Source organism: Halictus rubicundus, chromosome 14 (genome assembly GCF_050948215.1).
Source record: "Halictus rubicundus isolate RS-2024b chromosome 14, iyHalRubi1_principal, whole genome shotgun sequence".
In the NCBI taxonomy this organism is placed as follows: domain Eukaryota; kingdom Metazoa; phylum Arthropoda; class Insecta; order Hymenoptera; family Halictidae; genus Halictus; species Halictus rubicundus.
Window position 1 is genome coordinate 9,881,644 of NC_135162.1, and position 19,910 is coordinate 9,901,553.

Sequence of the window (19,910 nt, forward strand, 5' to 3'; positions counted from 1 at the left end):
TCCGTATCGTGAATCGTTATTTCGACCTGCAAGATCCGTCCAGTCGCGAGGGCCATTCCCGTTATTCCGGGCTCGGCTTCTCCAGAGAAATCATCGTGTTTCACGCGGTACCCTTCCGGTGCCTGGCGCCCGATCAGAAGGCCTCTTTTTTTTTGTCGAACCTTCGAGGTCGCGTTTGTACCGGGCAGAGTTGGGCAGTATCTAAGTAAAAACTTGTTTAAATAACTTTCAGATAAAGATACTCTGTACCCTTGGCTTTTATTCGAAGTCGGATGAAGCGCGAGAAGTTATCTGTATCTTTATTCGTCGAGTTTCTGGTTATCTTCGGGATTTATTCGAGAGTCAGATACAGCCCAGGATTTATTCGATGGATTTATTCCATTTGAATTACAATCTTGTCCCTCACAGGTTACAAATTAGTTCCACTTTTATATTGCTCAAAGCGTGCTAATTACTCTCTAATCTGCTGAGTCATATTTTATCCGTACTCTAGCGCGGTAGAATTCGAATGTTTAAGAAGTATACTTCTTATATATATATTTTTAGTAATAATTTGTAATTCATTGTTTCAATTTTATTGTCTTAAAATGATATTGTAAATGGTTAACTTGTTACTTATTTAGTACTTTTCCAGATAATTTAAATCATCGATGTCTTTGATTCTAAATTTCTGCATTCTCTACAGAGTCGGTAATTCAGGTATAGGATACCTCGTCTGTGGCTGTATCTTACGAATAACGCCTCTCAAACAAATTCTCACCGCTAGAGGCGTTGAATACGCATACGCCGTTACTTCGAGATTCGATAACCCACGTATGACGAATGAAAATCGTGAAAAGTATCTTACGGATAAACTGTGGTGAATATGTATCTGAGAAAAATGAGTTCGAATGAAAGATAACTTTTGGTTACTTTTTATTCGAAAATTTTAGATAATTTTTTGCCCAACTCTGGTACCGGGTGGACCGCGACCGTACGGCCGTGCGAGGCCCGGCCTCAGCGAATATACAATCCCGGGGTTCTACGATTTCCTGCTTTGCTATGCGGTGAAAAGAATAGCAACGTTACAACATCGAACAGAGAAGAGTGAAGTACGAGAAAGCGGTGCTCGCCATCTGAAGCAGATAGAAACAAAAAGAAAACATGTTAGATCCAGGACAGAACGATCATTTTGAACAACGTGTATGTAATTATGCAGATCGTATCGGTTACCCTTGCACTGCCTTCGTTTGACACGAGGTATAAACCGCCGCAATTAAGCTCGAGAAATAGCTGGCATTTCATTATAGTGAACAGCACCATCTTTTGCATCTTCGGCGGTAAAAGGTACCACAATGTATCGTATCTGTTACATTTAACATCGTCCCATCGTTATTCGCTTATTATATAGTTTACCACATACGTTGTTGATTGTTTTCTAACGAGATTTCAAAGTGGTCGATAGTTTTTTTGTAGGACACCCTATATAGTTTCTTCGATATTCCGGTAGAGCGCGAATAGACGAATCCAATGACTACCATGACCATACAATTACGATCACTTAATTTCGAGATATTTACGTCTGAAAGGATCAAACCTAACCCAGCCTTTATCTTTCAGACGCAAATATCCCGAGATTGAATGATCATAATGGTATGGTTATGGTAGTCGTTGGATTCGCCTTTTTATGCTCTACAAGAATATCGAAGGAAACATGTAGGGTATCTGTTCCGTCGTAAAAACCCTCTGCAAAGGGACGTCGGTACAACCGTGAAGGTCAGTTAGACTAACCACCCGCGGCATAATGACCATTACCGCCATAAAAAACCTACCGTAGTTTGGCGTAGTCAAAAATCCGAACAACCTCAGCTGACGATCACATGTTGACCTGCGAACCGTTAGCGTACCGAAATTTATAGTTCATAGCCGTAGCCGCCTGTAACCAAATGTACCTTCCACTCCCACTCTTCCTAATTTTCCACCACTTCCAACACCTTCCAAACACATCCTTCAACCAATCATAGATAACTTCCCAACACCACACCCACATCCGAGCCTACCTTATTCCAAAATATTGTAACAACAACTGAACTGTCTGATACACCGAACTGTCTAGTACACCGAGCTGTCTAGAACTATCGAGAACCGAATTCCTTCAAACACCGAGCTGTTTAGAAGTTACCGAAGGCAAGCCGAGTCTTGCATTTAGAAATAAAGACTAGTTCTCCGGAGTTTGAAATTACAATCATTCGCCGTTAACCCTTACCCAGTCGCGAGCCGATTCTCCCGAATTCCGGGATCGACGCGACACCACAGTATCGCATAAAAAACATACCGATGACCTTGAAATCTCGTTGACAAATTACATCGAGGATTCTTTTCACTGTTACATGTACCCTTTGAGACGGTATAGCTTTGTTCCAGGGTCTAGGTTCTAATTAGGTAAACGAACTCACGTGGCATCGTAGTAATCAGCGCTGGCGTTCAGCATTACTTGTCCGCTATAATTGTCACCGAAACAAAATGTCAAATACGCAATGACGAAGTGTATAGAAAGCATCAGCGCGTCCTTGTCAGTATAGTTCGTGACGTTCATGTGAAACTGTGAAATTGCGAGAAACAGTCTCATTATCTTTCTTATTGTTTGCCGGGTTCTAATAACTAGACAGCGGATATTTATGCGAAATAAAAATGTTCTGCCTGAAGTGAAATTTAATTTATTTTTATTTGTTTATTAAAATATAACAGTTTTTATAAATAGTTTGAACGTTTTAAATTACACCTAGTCCTTTTTTTCGTCGTAAATTCACAAAATCCGCTGCCTACTAATAACACTTACCCGATATAAATTTACTCCACCCCCGACAATAGACAGTGGTACCATGCACAATATAGTCATTTCGATTTCTGTCACGTACTTATGAACAAAACTTCATCCGAGAAACATGTAACAAAAATACGGCGAAACACACCCCAATAACGGTTCACTATCCGAATATAATATTTTGATAATGTTACCAACTTAATTGCACGACGATGCATGCTTATTGCCGGCACTATGTTAAATTCTTTAATCTTGCTCGAGAACGCCACTGCTTCAATCGCTGTTTTCAGTCGGTGGCTGAAGGAAGAAAAGTATACAGGGTGTATCATCTAAACGGAATCACCTAAACATCTGCATTAGTTACTGTTGTATGAAGAAAAAACTTTCGGAAGTTTCAAGCGATAAGTTATACATATAACAGTGGAAAGAATCATTTCCCAAGATCATTTCGTAACAAGATTTTAAACCTTATATTTCGAAACCTTACATTTTTTTCTTAGATATTATTGTGGAGCATAAAAAGATGAATCCAACGACTATAATAACCATACCACTCCGATCATTTAATCTGAAAGATGAGGCATCCAAACTTTCAGACATAAATATCGAAACGGTATAGTTATTGAGGTCGTTGGATTCGTCTTGTTCTACTCTACAAGAATATCGAAGCAAACATATAGGATTGTACTTAAGGACACACCGATGACCTTCAAATCTCGTTGGCAAATGACCTTGGGAAAAGATTTTTCTGCTGTGATATGTACCTCTTGAGATAGTATAAGTTTATTCTGAGAAGTTTTAACATACAACAGTAAATAAGGCAGATAATTACGTGATCCCATTTAGTTGAGACACCCTGTATATAGATGCTATTCAAATAATCAAGTCCCTATTCGAGCAAGTCAATTTTAGTATAATTAGATTGTGCATTTAATAAATATAATTAGACTGTGCGTTTTATACATTTATAGAAAAAATTAGAACCATTTAAAAATACCGTTCTATTATTTTCGTTCCATTAAAATTATTAAAAAAAAAAGAAAAAGAAATCAATGTCTATGCAACTCTTATACCTTGCAATTAATTCAGAAAATTTTTAATTTGCATAGAAATCGGCAGTTTAATTATTATATACCCCATTATTCAATTTCATTACTATTCCAATAAGAGAAGAGAGAGATTCGAATGATAAGACACATTACGTCACACAGTGAGAATTTCAGAAAACTAATTGAAACGTACTTGGCTATTTTCAGCAAACCACTCGTGTGGGTGGAAATAAGCATGAGCCCCGCTTCCGTGACTGTTAAAACCATTAAACCATACACTGTTGTACATATTATGTGCCAACAAGAAAAAAAGCTTAGCAGACTTGTCTCTTTGTAAACAAATCCCAAGAGGGACAGGTAGTGAAGCTGCATCTCCGGCTCCCCGAATGAAGATAGCCCTAAAGTTGCAAGAAGAGATAATCCGCCCATGCACACCGAAACTGGAACCCAGAATTATGTAATATTAGAGTACCACTTAGGGTAAATGGTTTTGTTCATTTCGGCGGAAGTGTATCGGCGAGACAGTAGTAATCTAATGACGAAACTCTTCTATTAGTAATTATTTTTCTATGAAACTTTCATCATCATATCATATTTCTGACATTTTTCTGATTAAAACGATACCAAACACGATACAATTTGGATTATATTTACTTAGTTAATTCACGATTTTCTAGAACCTCGATTATCCGAACCGATATCGAGGTTCTACTGTATTGTCGATTAAACGAGCAATTGCGACCCAAATTGCATTATGTTTGAACTCATTTTAATCAGAAAAATGTCACGAACATGCTAGCAAAGGTTTTATTAAAAATTGACTAAAAGCAAAGTAGTTTTGTCACTGGTCAAAATATATATCATTGAAGCCATTACAGAAGTATACGTAAACGATGCGGTTAACTATTATCGAATCTTCCAGTAGCAGCTGCAGTTCGACAGGATTGTTTTTCACTTCATCATAATCTTCTTGCATACGTTCGTACATAAATGTCATCTAAAACCACGTTACAAGTAGAAATAAGAAAAAAACGTTATTTGTATGTTAGAAACGCTTCGTTACAAAGTCATATACAAATGAAATTGAATTTGGTAACGGTATCATGTTCTTTCACTTACCAATGGAAATATTATAATAGTACTAGAGTACCGTACAAGATATAAAAGTAACGTACAAGTGAATGACAGCAACACTATTATAGTCTCCAATCCCATTTCTGCATTTCTTACAGTACTACTGATCTGAAAAATATTCCACTTATGGTTTCAAAGTTTTCAATCCCAGCCGGCATTTTACTTGATACAAAACAAACATTTCTTGAACAAATATAATTTCAATGTACATTTGAAATGGAATTTCATTTGAATTATTCAAATATTTCAGAATTGACTTTCACAATTATTGACATGACTGTTGGCATAATGTATGCACACCATTTCTCTATGAAATAATTACCACAGACATCGATAGCCGCGTTCTTTACATAAGATATAAACAAAATCAGTGGCAAACAGATAGTATAATATCATATAATAATAGTCCAGCGTTTCAAAAACAAAAAAAAAAAAATAAATATACGAATGAGTAAATCGACGTAAATCGATGAGTATACTTTCCAATTTCTGTACAAACAAATACGAAAGTTAACAATCCTTATGGATTCGTGGACTCATTATTTCACACGAAACAATTGAAATAAAATTATTCAACTGTGTGCTGTAAATGAAAAGGTGCAAATTTTTTTAAGGGATCATTCCTTTGATTCAGCACCTGAAGATACAGAAACACACACACACACACACACACACACACACAAAGCAAATAAATAAATGGCCAAAGATGTAAGGAAAAAAACATTCATTCAATCGAAGCAAGATAAAAACAAAAGAATAACGGCACTCGTGCGACACCGAGTACAAAGTGCAGTTAACAAATAAATTAATGCAAGATCTTCAGCTATATTACGAATCGGCCGTATGTCCACATTCAGTCGATGAAATGATAAAAGCAACCTAGGCGACACACAGTCTCAAAATTTCGACTGACGACAATTCTACCATTTCTATTGTCCGAAGAAAATTCTTATGCCAGCACTCTTTCTTAATGAGGATTCCATGTTTGTAATGAGGAGGTATAAATTGTCACATGTACTCTCCCAGCGCAAGAGTTTGGATCTAATAAATAATAGCACGCCTACAGTAGAGCTGTTCAGCATCTTTCTTCCCTTGGGCATACGCAGAAACGGCGGCCACGAAGCCACGCCCCTACGGGCACGAGACCACGCCTCTGCGGGCGAGGCTGCACGTATTTGTTGCACGCACTGTCACAGCTACGTGGCCAGCTACACCTGTGCTACGGAGACTGTTGCCAAATGCATACTAATCGATTGCGAATCTTAATACGAAATAAACGTTTCCCATGTCAATTGTTGTATTTAACTTTTGTAATTTAAATGCGTTCAGAGGAATGACCCCTTAAAGAAATATTCGATTATGTCTTGAACCATTATCACCTGGGACACTACACAAGTAATGGTCATCAGAGTGCAAACGAATCTCTGTGTATTCTTAAAACTGGACCTGTCGAAGGGCCAGAGGCCAGTAAAGCGCGTCAAAGTATATAACAATTTATAATTCGTATACTCGAACACTTCCATCTTTCCCGCTGCTGAATCGCGTCTGCCCGAGGAATCTAAAGCAACGTCCAACTACACCTCGGAACCATACTTTATTCATGCTATCCTACTTCAGTTTCAATTTTCCGACAGCTTAAATTGTCCTGACAAAATTGGCTGTAATTCGTTCGCATTATAAACCTCCGTCTGGAATAGATCGGCTCAATTAAGTATACCCAAGGAAATGTCGGAAAAATAATAGACGCTACATTCTTTAAACACGAGTATGACAACTGTGGCCTCTATATCCCTTTGTTTTTCTTGCCTGACGTCTTCCTTGGGGAAAAATATTCCCCGAATTTACTTTCTCCTCTCGATCGGACCTTTCTGTGAATATTCTACATTATTACTCAGTATTATACTACTTTTCTATATTATATTTTATATTAATCCTTTCCTAAATAAGTAGTGACTTGTGAATATTATTTTTATTTTCATAAACAGTGATTTATTTTCCTTTTCATAAATAGTGAGTTTTGTAGTTATTATTATATAATATAAGTATATCATTTTGTACTTACTCTTGTAGTTATACAAGAACGACCGGAAAAGATTAAAACTTTTACATAGCAAGGCTATGTGTATAATTTTTGAAAATAGCAGCAACGTTTCTCAGAAATAATAGAACTTAAATTATTGATGACTAAACGTGAGTGCATGGTATTAATAATTTCGTACATAACAACCGGCCATGATTCACGTATAATAAACGCGTGATGGCTCCCATATCGTGTGGTTCTCAGTGAGCCCATAGACGATTATTCGCGAGAGTGATCGAACCTCGGGGATAGATGATCACTTGCCGTGTAGAAATCTTTCTCTTTTCCTATTCTTATAATAGTAATCTATGCAATTAAACTTACCATAAATTAAAGTTTCATTTAAGCCTTGTGCACTGTTCCGGAAATTGTTGTGTTTTTAGAATTCAATTGGATATAAGAAGGATGTAAAGAATTCTCAAAAAATTATTTATTGTTATGCATGTACAAGTTTAATATGATACTTCGTTGACGACTTGCAGGCATTGGCATTGCAAGATATAAGCACTTAAACCGAGGACATCTCCCATGATTGACATAGGGTAAAGGGCCCAATTACTGCGGCTATCTTAATTATACTTACTTCGTAACACAAAATATTATGAAAATTTAGCGATAACTAGTTCTTATCGCATATACTCGTGAATAGTTAATTATTACCTTAACGGTAATTATGTTGTCAATGGCGACTAAGAAAGGCGACTATAAGACTTCATCATTAATCTCTTATTATCTCTTTTGGTGATAATATTTCATCTTCTAATTGTCTTCTTGCTTCTTTGATCGCAATGTGATTGGTGACAAGCTTAAATGACAAACTTTTATGAAATAAATGAATTAGGTTCATAGAAGAAGAAGCTTATGAAAAAATCTGCTTACTGAAACATTATTTAGTGACCCAGTCTATTATGATTTCTCAAAATATTGAACCTGTAAATTAAAATTGCAATTATCAAATAGCAACCACATCTACAAAATTTTATTTTTTAGTATTAGCATTGACTTACCTTATCCTGTCTTTCTGCAAACAGCTCCAATAAAAAACCTAACCTACATAACGTGTACACATGTAATTAAACCTAGCGGGATCCCGCTGTCAAACAGAGGGGAAATGAGAGTGCTCACGCCCGGGATTTCAGTGTCACCGGTATAGTGCTTCCCTCTAATGTAATTTTTAGCCTGGACCAGAACCTGCATTATCTTACCTGCATCATTAGCAGCGGATTCCTAATAATGCCAGAGTGGATGCTACTTCTATGTTAAAAGAGGCTCTCCTATGTAGGCTCTGATCCAGCCTAAAAGATGATGCAGCTTCTAATACAGGTTAAAAAGATGATGCAGGTTCTGGTCCAGGCTAAAAAGTTGATGCAGGTTCTGTTCCATGCTGAAAAGGTGATGCAGGTTCTGTTCCAGGCTAAAAAGATGATGCAGAAAAATGGGAACACTAAAACCCCGAGCGTGAGCACTCTCATTCCTCTCTGTCTGTGTCAAACTTCCCACGTCCACGGTCACATCGTCAACATCATCACATCTCGTTTCCAGGGTGTACCGTCAGGTGTCCCCAGACTCTGGTTCCATCGCATCAATGCGGTGCTCCGCTCGCGAGCAACACGTTCAGTCGGCGAGCGGTTGTCGCGAGTGTGTGTTCTCTCATAGCATTTCGCTTCAAGCGAAATAGCTGCTGTTGGCGTAATCGTGATACATATAGAAGAAACGCGGGAGAGCTAGTCCGTGGCTGCGTACGGAGACGTTTCGATTCAATACATACAAGGCGATCCATCAGAGTACAGAACGGACTATATTATGCTCGAGGTGTTAGGGACGCTACACCGGGCCAGGTCTTTCGGTGTGTGCCAGTGAAAGAAGACCCACATCGGGAGAAAGATAGAGGGAGAGAAAGAGAGAGAGAGAGAGAGAGAGAGAGAGAGAGCGTGAGCGCGCGCGCAAATTGTGCCTGCTTTCGTGTTTTCGACATGGCTGGGATATACCGTTACCCGTGAACAATTTTTTTTCCCAACCCGTGATAAATCATCCCACCTATTTTCCACGATTTTCTTCTTGTGTCTCATCCCCCCCCCCCTCGTACGGTCTCCCCCTGTCAGACGTGTCTCTCTACCCCCTCGATGAAGGCTCGACCGAAAGGGGTGAATCAGGATTGAATCAATCGCCGCGCGACGGCTACATGGAAAAGTTTCGTCGGGCACGGGGCTACGCGGAACTGGCCAGCGAACCAACTGCGGTCCTGCTGCAAGGTTAGGTGAGTTCGACTGACACGAGCCGAGCCCGGCCCCGATTATGCTCCTCTTCTTCGCACGCACCAGTCCTGCGGACAAGTTCGAGCGGCTCCATTGATTTCCGACGACGCGCTTTTCCGCACGGTTTACCGAGCCCTGTCTGTGACCGCATACTTACTCTAATGAAATGTTTTTTTTTAACCTGTAAGGCTCGGTTAAATTCCACCGAATTAACAACGCAGAGAAACGAGACGATAAAGGGGGGTCCTTGCTCGCGAGAATTTCGCTGCCCCAGCTCGCGAACTCGTGGAATTTTAAGCATCTACGGACTAAATTTGGAATCGACGCTTAGGCACCCTCGGTTGTTTCTATTCGGTCGACTCGCGGACCGAGTTTTAGGGAATTGTATAGTGATTTTATTTATTTATTTATTTTTTGTCATAAAGGCGTCCTCGCTTGCGAGAAGTTGACTGTTCCTGATGGAATTTGGAGTATTTGTGAATTAAGTTGTGAGTTGACGCTTAGGCTCTGTTTTCATTTGTTCGACTTGCGGACCGAGTTTTAGGGAATTGTATAGTGATTTTATTAATTTATTTATTTTTTGTCACAAAGGCGTCCTCGCTTGCGAGAATTTGACTGTTCCTAATGGAATTTTGAGTATTTGCGAATTAAATTGTGAATTCATGCTTAGGCTCTGTTTTCATTTGTTCGACTTGAGGACCGAGTTTTATCGTTCTGAGAATTGTACAGGGCGATTTTATCGTGAGAGGTTTTTATAGATGATTCAGGTTGTTAGGGTAGCGAGACAGCGATCATGCGTCGTTCAAATAACGTGTTTTTACTAGGTCTACAATAACTGTCATTAGTATGACGATAACTCTGATGAAACTGGCGGTATTGTGACTAATGCTTCTGAGACTTCTATCATTCCGTGTTATGTTTATGCAGTCACGAAGCAGGATGAGGCGATGGAAATTATTGTCGTCTGTTGCTAACTATTTTTCGGCGCAAGTTTTTTTCGTAAATGGATATTGGCATCCGCTTTTTCTGGGCCATGTTGGGATTCTTGATTGGCCTAGTATAAATTAGTTTAATCCCTTCAAAGATACCACCTCAATAGTCTTCTACGTATATCACTATGTAGTGTAAAGGACTCAATTACTATGGGGTTACCAATTACTGGCGATATATTGATTATACTTATTTTTAAAGCATAATGGATATTAAAAGAAAGATATTGTTCATGATAGATATGTTCATAATCATTTTAAATCTTCAGTTTTATGAGTGTTGGTATTTCTTATCAACAGATGATAAAGAATATTGAGTCACGTTGAACCGTGACAAATCAGAGCCAACATCGATAAAATTCTTTTACTTCGACTTTTCCAAATTTGTATGTCCATAATTATTGTTGGCCTTTCTTATGTTGTTAAAAAATGTTTAAAAGAGGTCCACAACCAAAATCGGACAGGCCTTCTGCAAATTTGTATTGAAAAAACCTCTGGCACTAATATTTGAGGTTCAATATTGAGTTTGGTAATATTTGCTAATATTTGAGTTTGGTAATATTAATAGAATTATTAATCAACTCTCCATTGAGGACAAATGTTGTCTGCACACAATTAAGAAAACTCGAAGCAGTTAAACAACAGTTGAAATGTTGCTCCTGATGCATGCAGTTCTTGTTGAACGAAAAAAGATATTAATAAAATCGATGTGAATTGATTTGTGCTATAATTAGACTGTGGATTTTATGTATTCATGAGAAACACGAGCGCATCAATCGCAAAACGGGAAAATCGTTTAAAGAATTTAAATATACTTTTCTGTTGCTCCTGTATGCAATCCAGCTATAATTCACGATGCAATCTAATCTAATGCAGTTCGAATGCAATCTAATCGGTGCAGTTAAAGATGCATTAAAAATGCTTCGGCAAATAAACAAGAAAACTTGGAGTAGTTAAATGTAGGACGTGTTTCAATAAATCTCTGAAATCGAACATATGCTGCAATAAAAATAGCCAAAAATTATTGTTGAAATAAAAAAAATGGTTATATTAATTATTGTAAAAAATTGTAGCTAAAAATTAGTGTCAACAGGTTCCAGTAAAAATTGATTTCCCGCAGAAAAACATTTCGTCGACATGCGCGATCGACGATCGAGATGTTAAATAATACACCCATCGAGATTTCATTTCTTAGGCACATATACTATAGTTCTCGGTGAATACTTTTCCCTAGCACGATAAACGCAGGAAAATAGAAGTCTGTCTAATAAATGGAACACGGCACACCGACACGAATAAGCGAGAGCCGCCGTCTGCACACACGAACGATCGAACAAAGGCGTAGCTTGTCCGTGTGTGTGGACGTAGTATCGCGTACGTGTGCACACGAGAGCGTGTATCTTTGTGGAGTACAGGTGAATGGGAGGTGTTGTGAAACTCAAAGAACCGAAGCCCAGTTCACTCGGAGAGGATTCCTTTCGTCGAATCGATCGGTGTGCGTAAATCTGCGCCGCACACTGTGCACAATTAACACCATACACGCACACGTCCAAATGTTTAACCCTTAACCCACTGCAGTCCCGTGTCATTTCGAAAGTCACCTTCCGATATAACAATATTTTTCAATCTAATTCGGCAAGCATTGTGACAGGGCATTGTGACGTCAGCGGGTAAGATATTCTCATAGCCAGTTCTAGATCAGTCCCGTTCAATGTCGCCAGAGGAGGGGAGGGAGCACGAATTGAGGGGAAAAGGTTACTCCCTCTCCGCCAGTACCGGGTCAGTCACGTGACAGAGACGGGACGCGTCACGTGACCGCGCCAAGGCGGAAGCGTGGGGGACAGCGCGGTGGAAGGGGAAGTTAGAGTGGGGGGGGGGCAAGCCTTGATCCGCCGACAACATAGTTAAAACGTGTCACGTGACCGGCCTACGGCGGAAGCGTGGGGGACAGCGCGGTGGAAGGGGAAGTTAGAGTGGGGGAACAAGTCTTGATCTGGCGACACTGGTCCTCTTCAGCAAGGCTTGCGGCGGGCCTAGCTGAGCGCATTGTGACGTCAGCGGGAAGGATATTCTCGTGGGCTGAACCATCGAAAGTGGGCGTGGTTCGTTGCCCGCCTATGCCCGGAATAAACAAGGAATTGTCAATTATTCTTTCACGCCCGAGTCAATTCGATTTTAATTGAGTCAAATTTTCATTACAAAAATTCGACACGTAAGGGGGCGGGTGGTGTCATTCGGGGGATTTTTTCCAATAGTGAATCGGGCGTCGAGCGTATTGTATTGTTATTTTAAGGTGGGTAAAATCGGAGCTGAGAAGGTGGTCGGCGACGACGAGCGGAATTAACGGTTATGCTCGTCGTTCAAGGTTTCGGGGGCAATGAAATGGAGCGCGTAGTATCGGAAGAACGCATTTGCCTGTTATCCATTGAACGTGCCCGCGGATAATAGAGCCTCGAGGAACAGAGTCGCGGAACGACGACGTCCTGTTGTTTATTATCCTAATTACGCAAGCCCGATAAAATCATCGGCGTTCCATGCGGAGCGCGCGCGCGCGCGCGGCAAGAACCTGAAGCAAGCATAAGCGAAAACGAGAGAGGAGACGAGAGAGACAGTGAGCTTATCATCGCGACAGCGGATCGTTTCGGAGCGCAACGGCTGCAAGTGACTTTCGTGCCTTCTCATTGATGATTTATCGAGGCGATCGTGTTATCTTTAAATTTGATATACTTGACCCATTCGCATCATTAGTGTATATCTACGCTCAATTTTTCTGGTCACTATCAACGGAGCGTATACATATATACGCTCAATTGATTTTTTCTTCTAATGCTGAAATATGAAGTTCTTTTATATGTAGTCATTTTTGTACTTAAATATAATAAAAGGAAAAGTTTCGTGATAAAGCCCCTCATTTCATATTTCCTTATGATGCGAATGGGTTAATATTTTCATAAATCCACAAAATCCGCAGTCTGTAACGAAAATTAGTAAATGTCTGAATGAAAATCTATTCTTGTTATTTTCGCGAAGTAATTTAGATAGTAATGTTGAATGGAAGTCTACCGATCCGTATATTCAGCGGTACCATAATCTACTGGTGATTTAGATGCATACACAGCTGTCCTCGAGTTCTAGAAAGTAAATAACGATGCATGAAAGCGTGTCGTTGCTAATAATCTGTTCAATAAATTTTGAAATATCCGTCCGACCGTGTAGAACGCACAGACGTCGTTCTAGGAATAATTTATCATTTGTGAAAAGTAAGGAAGATGAGAGAGGAGAGACGGCGTTGTCTGTCGGGAACGTTAGGCGATAACTTTATTGTGTGCTATACGTCACCGTCCACGCTTCCAGTTACTCCTGATGATGCAGAACTTATGATGGACGCGTGCAGCTATCTCGCCGGAACTTCCAGGCAATAGCGAACGAATAATTGTCTCGATCTCAGTTTCGAAATGCCCTCATCGATCTTCGGGATATCGATCGTTATTTTTAAGCTTCTCCTTTCCGATCGAGTCTCTTGGCGTGTCTCGACACACGCTTATGGCGATCAGGCGTATTCGGACAAAAATAAGCAGGAGGAATTTAACTCTTGGATGCCGTGGGTCAATTTTGACCCGGCGTTAAAAAGAATTCCATCGAAATTATAAGTTTGTAGCAACCAACTTAAATTATTAATTGTTTACATTGGCTTTCGAAATATCCAAAAAATATTCGTACCGATTACTGGCATTTTTTGGGATTTTACAGCCAAAAAATTACTATAAATTGCACGATATATGTCCGTTTAAAGTCGAGACATAATCGAGCTGTATACACCCTCACGGGGTATACCCCGCGGTAGTGGGGACAATTCCGCGACGTTTATCACCCAGGCCTCGGCGACATATACAGAGAAATGTACAAAAAATTCTAGTTCGGAGAGAAATCTGTAAACATTGCAACGTTTCGTGCGGTCTAATCAAAAGAACGGATCCTCGAATTTATTTTGTAATTTCGTTCCGCGAATTCGACGAGGTCCAAGGTTGCAGCATCCCAGATGCCGGCGCATCGTTTCCTTTAATTTCTATAATTCCGCTCGGCTTCCTCCGACCACGGTTGAATATTAAAATAATTACGGCAGCGCGTTTCTGCCTGCCTGTCCCCGTTGTTCCTGCATCGAGGATGCGTGCGCCAGCTCGTTACATTGAAAAATGTTTCAACGGCCCCATTGTTTTCTACGATACCGCGAGCGGTTCCGGGAAAAGAAGGATTTGCTCCTCCTTCGGTGAAAATCGAAGTGACTTAATTTATTTACAAACATATCCCAGTTTAATCTGAAACCGATCATTTTCAATAGAACCTAAAACAGTAGAATGTACTGTTTTTTTTTTTTCTTTTTGGAAACGATCGAGAAATTCGCGAAGGTCGACGAACTAACCCTTAGCATGGCTACAATAAGGCGTCGCTAAGAATTTGCTATATCATTATACAAAATATTTTTCAAATGATTAAATTTGCTTGTATTCAACAAATTGCTAAACATTTCAGTATTGTACGAGTAAATCGTTCCAGGTCGGAGGAAACGGAGTTAAAATAGCTTCGAGTGCGAAGGGTTAATTTCTGCAAATGATGCGTCGACAGGTGAAAAGTGCAAGTAGCAGGCCACGGGAAGCCAAGCCAGCTCGATCGAAAATATCCTATTAATGGTGAAAAGGGGACGAAACGGGGGTAACGGGACAGAAGTCTTTGAAGCGTGCACACGCGACGAGCCTCTCCTCTTACCGTGCGGATCGGCCTTAAATCCGATGACGTTGTGAAAACACACGATCATCCTGTCGATGGGGCCAGTCAACGTGGATAATAACTCGGCCGGTGGCACCATTTGCGCAAGGTCAATTAACCCTCGCACGACGAACGCCGTATCATTATGACCCAGACCGCTCTGTTGTTGCAACCACTAGGGCACACGGTTTCAACTTTTATCGGACCAATCGGGGAAACGAGTTTCTAATTGACAAAGTTAGCAAGCGATAACAAAATTTAGGGATGTACCCCGTTTCCTCGATATATGTCAGCAACACCGGTCTTCCCAGCGACATATATCGTCCAGGAGATCCATCGTCCGGCGCCCTTCGCAGGTCATACACCCCGGGTGGTGGGGATAGTTCTGCGACTTTTATCTGCCAGGTATTCGCGACATATATCGAGAAAAGACCGTACGTTTTGGTTTATACGAGACCTTTGGAAGAGAGCGTTCCCACAAGAATCACGCTAATAGAACCCATACTTGAATTCCTGTTTGTCATGATCGTCGTAATAAACGCGGGCGGCACGTCCACGCGCAGACCTTGCTCGATCCACGTTGATCTAAATACGTGTTTATCGTGGATCGTCCTCCTTCTCTTTCTTCTTTCTTTTGTCCTCCTCATTTGCGAAACTTGTCTCGCGCCACGCGTAGTATTACATCGGTCGAAGTAATTAACTGGGGCAAGATTATGCAAAGTCGGCATGACACAGTACGTGTGTGTATGTGCGTGTATGTGTGTACACTGGCTCGTCTAAAAGGATTAAAAGACCTCGCTAAATATCACTATACACGCCACCGTCGAAAGAGATATATTCGTTTGTCTGCTCGAGATCGAAAATTTCATCAACACCTTGACACTATAGATTGTTTAAACTATTAGCTCTTAAGTGGACTAATAATACCTTATTAGTAGAACTTACTAATTAATAGAACTTGAGAAGATACGACAGTAAATGTACAGAAAATTGTTTAGCGAGACTGCACACTTTCTGCCACGGAAAATATATACAGGGTGGTACAACAACTTGGACCACCTTGAATATTTCCGTCATTTTGTAACAATATGAAAAAATGATTTGTAGAAAACTTGCACGGTATAGAGGGGGGAAATATTGTAACGCAAACAGTGTTTATACGGGTGAAGGAGATTTCAAGGTCACCTTGGTTTCCTTAGACGGAGTTTTGCATGGTGAATCGAAATATCCAAGGTGGTTGATGTTATTGTACACCACCCTGTATACACAGTGTTCTAAAACGATTTGGGCATTAAAATGATCGTGATCCGTGCTTGGAACGTTCAACCTTGAAGAGGCCAAGCAGCGTGCATCTTGTTTCATTGTTTCGTAACTTGGCACGCATGAAATACTTACAACTTGTTAGCTCGGCGGATCGCTCGTGATCCTCTTTCGCCGGGGAGTTCGTTCGCGGATCGTTAAACCCTATTTACGAGGGTCGTTCGAAAAGTTTCGGCCCCCTTTTTTCCGGGAGAGCAGGTGGAAAATTATCATAACTCCGCTCGGAAAGTTTCCCGCTCTCGATCAGGGAGTTTGACGAGGTTCTGCTCCTGAACCGGTTGCGTCCCCAAAAATTAATAACATGTTCGCTACCAATTTCATTACTACACTATTCATGCATCCGAAAATTTACCTATTAATTATAACTGGATAGTTCATCTAATTAATTCCGACAAATAGTTCCACGATAACTCGTCGATAGTACAAAATCAAATTTATTTAGTGCAATCGAAACTACAAAAATCAAATTTATTATACTAATTACTGGAGAGCGGATTTTTCATGCAAAATGAAAATTGTCCAAATTGATTGTAGGAAACCGAAGCTAGATAAAAAGATATTTTCAATATTAACAATATCGTTCAATTCGTTTTCCACGTTTTCCATTTTTATGCATCAAATCCGTAATTAAGCAGTCGCGCACGCGAAACAACGAATCAGGAGATGAATTCTATAGTGATAGTTTTCATGCATATAGCGATGAAATTCATTTTTTCGCAAGACTGCGGATAACGATAACGATAACGATAACACCACTATCACTGCGTTTTGGTATACTAGTTGGGCTGTTATCATGCAAACGGTGGGTGAATATCATGAAGAAAGGAAAAACACTCTCGGTCTGCCGATTAGTAATCAACCCAGTACTAACAAGACAATTTACATCATCGTTACTGTAATTATAACGAGCCATTAAACACGTTCGACGTATCTTAACCGATTTGTTGTTAAACGTCGTCTCCGGTCAGAATAAATAGTACAATTATCTTGTCTAATCAGTTACATTGTTTTTCTTCGATTAGGAAGAATAATGTGTTGCAAGAAGAGCCTCTTTTGACTCACAAGTGCTGTGAATTAAGAGAGTTGAAGTAATCGTTGATTCGCTTGTGTGTGCTTTACAAAATGTCTCGGACAAACGCAGCTATCTGCCTTATTTACTGTTGTATGAAAAAACTTCTCAGAATAAAGTTACACTATCACAAGAGGTACATATACACAGTAGAAAGAATCTTTTCTCAAGGTCACTTTTTAACGAGACTTTAACATCACCGGTGTATTCTTAAATACCACCCTGTATATTCGCTTCGATATTCTCGTAGAGCACAAAAAGACGAATCCAACGACTACAATAACCATACCACTCCGATCATTTGATCTCGAGATATTTGTGTCTGAAAGATCAGGCATCCAAACTTTCAGACATAAATATCTCGAGATCGAATGATCGGAATGGTACGGTTATGGTACTCGTTGGATTCGTCTTTTTGTGCTCTACAATAATATCTAAGAATAATGTCAATAGTTGCCTAGGAAATTGTACAACCAGGAACGCAACCTTTCAGGTGAAATCGAGCTGAACAGGCTTAGGATATTGTTCTTCCAGCGCGATCGGTTGAATAATTACACGCGTTGCAGGAGACCAGACGAATTTACAACACTCGATTAGGCTCGCGAGCTGCTCTAAACGAAGCGGTGGTTCACGGACTGCCTAAAGTGGTCTTTAAGCTGATCAATGAGCTAGTCGAGGACCGCTGGAATGGCCTTCGCTGTTCTGAAGGTTAAGATCTCAGATTTTAATTCGTGGGATAATCAAGTGATGAGGTTCCAGATAATTGTCAAATTTTAATTTAAATTAAATTTGTCGGACTAAACTGATATTCTTTTGTTTCAAGAAAGTCTGAGCTAAAAATTTTTCTTGTGGGTTGGGAGATTAATTTTTCGATACCGAAGGTTATAAACAAATTGTTGCATTGTCTCGCCTACGAGATGGGCTCTGATTCAAGGGAGAGCCATTGAAATTAACATAACGAGCTGTTAAAGGTCGCGTGCGCCCTATTTCACGTAATAAGCCCCACGCTGCGCACCATGGTCGGCTGTTAGCGTTGCTTGTGCCCCATATTACCTCGAATGTGGTTTAAGAACAGTGTTCGCAAGTACCGTACTAATTATAGCGGTCTCATTTACAGCTACTCTCATTTTCATCAACCATCAAACTATCGGTATAGAGTATTTCGCATGGAACAGAAACGAGACAATTGTTATTAAAATTGTTGTTTTAAACTGTAACCCACATGTGCTTTGACAGTCTTGTTATGCTTGACGTCGCTAATGTCGACACTTTATTTACACAAATGTACAATGCGCGTTTCTCGAAAACGCTCGACAACAAATTCCCCTGGAACTGTGAAATTTTTTTATAAATTCTCCGACGTCGTCACATTCAAATTTCTTATTCGAAATATACTATTAATATCAGACTGCGGACCTTTATGAAAAATAAATAATAAATTAGTGCTAAACAGAAATTTATTTGTTTTATTAATTTCGACAAGTTCGGAAGATCGTCATCTTCGAATACTTCTGGAATTTCGACTTCTGTATGTTTTACGCGCTCATTTTCATAAATGCATAAAATCCGCAGTCTAATTATTACGTACTTAAACAATATCTCAGTCGCTATCGTCGGTGAAAAAAATGCCCTGACAGAGGTCCGTGTTTTCAGGACAGCAACATGTTTCTGGATAACGTGTTTTTCAGAAACAAGAAATTTTCGAGTACGATAACTCCTCAAGTATAAATCGAATTTTGTGTTCTTCGATAACACAGTGCTTCAGACCGCATCGATAACACATGATTCCCAATTCGTGATAAACAGTTCTTAAAAAATGTTGACTGCTCGCGTTAACAAGTTATCTCAATCTCACAAGATTATTGTGAATCACAGTTGATAAAAAATACAGAAACAGCTCGAGATGTTTCTCTGAGCAGATTACGAATATTTCACAATTTCTTTTCGACGCTTATGCAGGCAACCGGGCCATTATTGCCAGATCAAGACTTGTTCCCCCACTCTACCCTTCCCCTCCTACCGCGCTGTTCCCCCACTCCGCCGCGGGCCGGTCACGTGACGCGTTTCGTCTCTGTCGCGCATGTGTCAGAACGAATCACGTGACTAACGCGGTACCGGCAGAGAGGGGATAACTTTTTTCCCCTCGATTCGTGCTCCCTCCCCTCATCTGGCGATACTGAACTCGGCAAACATACTTTTACGATCACGAAAACTTTTGACACTCCGATTTAGATCTTCCAGGACAATGTTTAGTAATCAATAAACAAATTCTTGTCCGCAAAGTCTTAAATATTCGGCAAAAAGAAAAATACATACTGGTTTTTCGTTATGCGTACAATCGAATTTGTTGCTAAATACCGCTACCTGTTAATTTCTAAGTACTAATAAATTCGGTTACGTAGTTGGTTTATGTTGGAACTGTGACAAAAGTTCTGCGACACAGAAAT

At 40.0% G+C, this 19,910-nt stretch overlaps 2 protein-coding genes and 1 long non-coding RNA gene across 6 annotated transcripts in view; 1 reads left to right on the forward strand and 2 right to left on the reverse strand.

The window, feature by feature from the left end:
- Positions 1 to 959: 959 nt before the first annotated feature.
- LOC143361071 (uncharacterized) lies at positions 960 to 2,899 on the reverse strand. The gene is made up of 3 exons (XM_076800333.1): positions 2,819 to 2,899; positions 2,436 to 2,581; positions 960 to 1,345 (listed from the first exon to the last, which is right to left on the reverse strand). Exons 1-3 carry the CDS (start codon positions 2,876 to 2,878, stop codon positions 1,147 to 1,149), a joined length of 405 nt encoding a protein of 134 aa, XP_076656448.1. The 5' UTR covers positions 2,879 to 2,899; the 3' UTR covers positions 960 to 1,146.
- Positions 2,900 to 7,516: 4,617 nt separating this feature from the next.
- LOC143360945 (uncharacterized) lies at positions 7,517 to 8,220 on the reverse strand. Of its 2 annotated transcripts, none has more exons than XR_013083384.1 (3): positions 8,074 to 8,220; positions 7,946 to 7,996; positions 7,517 to 7,884 (listed from the first exon to the last, which is right to left on the reverse strand). It is a non-coding gene; the product is annotated as an uncharacterized LOC143360945 (long non-coding RNA). The 2 variants fall into 2 exon arrangements; XR_013083385.1 differs by having other exon boundaries at positions 7,517 to 7,871; positions 8,074 to 8,170.
- A 554-nt stretch (positions 8,221 to 8,774) lies between these two features.
- Fdl (fused lobes) overlaps positions 8,775 to 19,910 on the forward strand; it is a 31,414-nt gene continuing 20,278 nt past the window's right edge. For 2 of the 3 annotated variants that reach the window (XM_076800282.1, XM_076800285.1), the window contains exon 1: positions 8,775 to 9,323. The gene's annotated coding sequence lies outside the window, so the exon portion shown is untranslated. The remainder of the gene's footprint in view (positions 9,324 to 19,910) is intronic. The other variant, XM_076800286.1, reaches the window with a different exon arrangement.

What these genes read in the sequence shown, in the direction of transcription:
- LOC143361071 (XM_076800333.1), bottom strand. Translation starts at nt 2,878, where the DNA reads ATGACTATATTGTGCATGGTACCACTGTCTATTGTCGGGGGTGGAGTA. An exon ending in GTGGAGTAAATTTATATCGG is followed by an intron (nt 2,582 to 2,818) that starts GTAAGTGTTATT and finishes GCAATTTCACAG; the next exon opens with TTTCACATGAACGTCACGAA. An exon ending in GCTGATTACTACGATGCCAC is followed by an intron (nt 1,346 to 2,435) that starts GTGAGTTCGTTT and finishes TAAATGTAACAG; the next exon opens with ATACGATACATTGTGGTACC.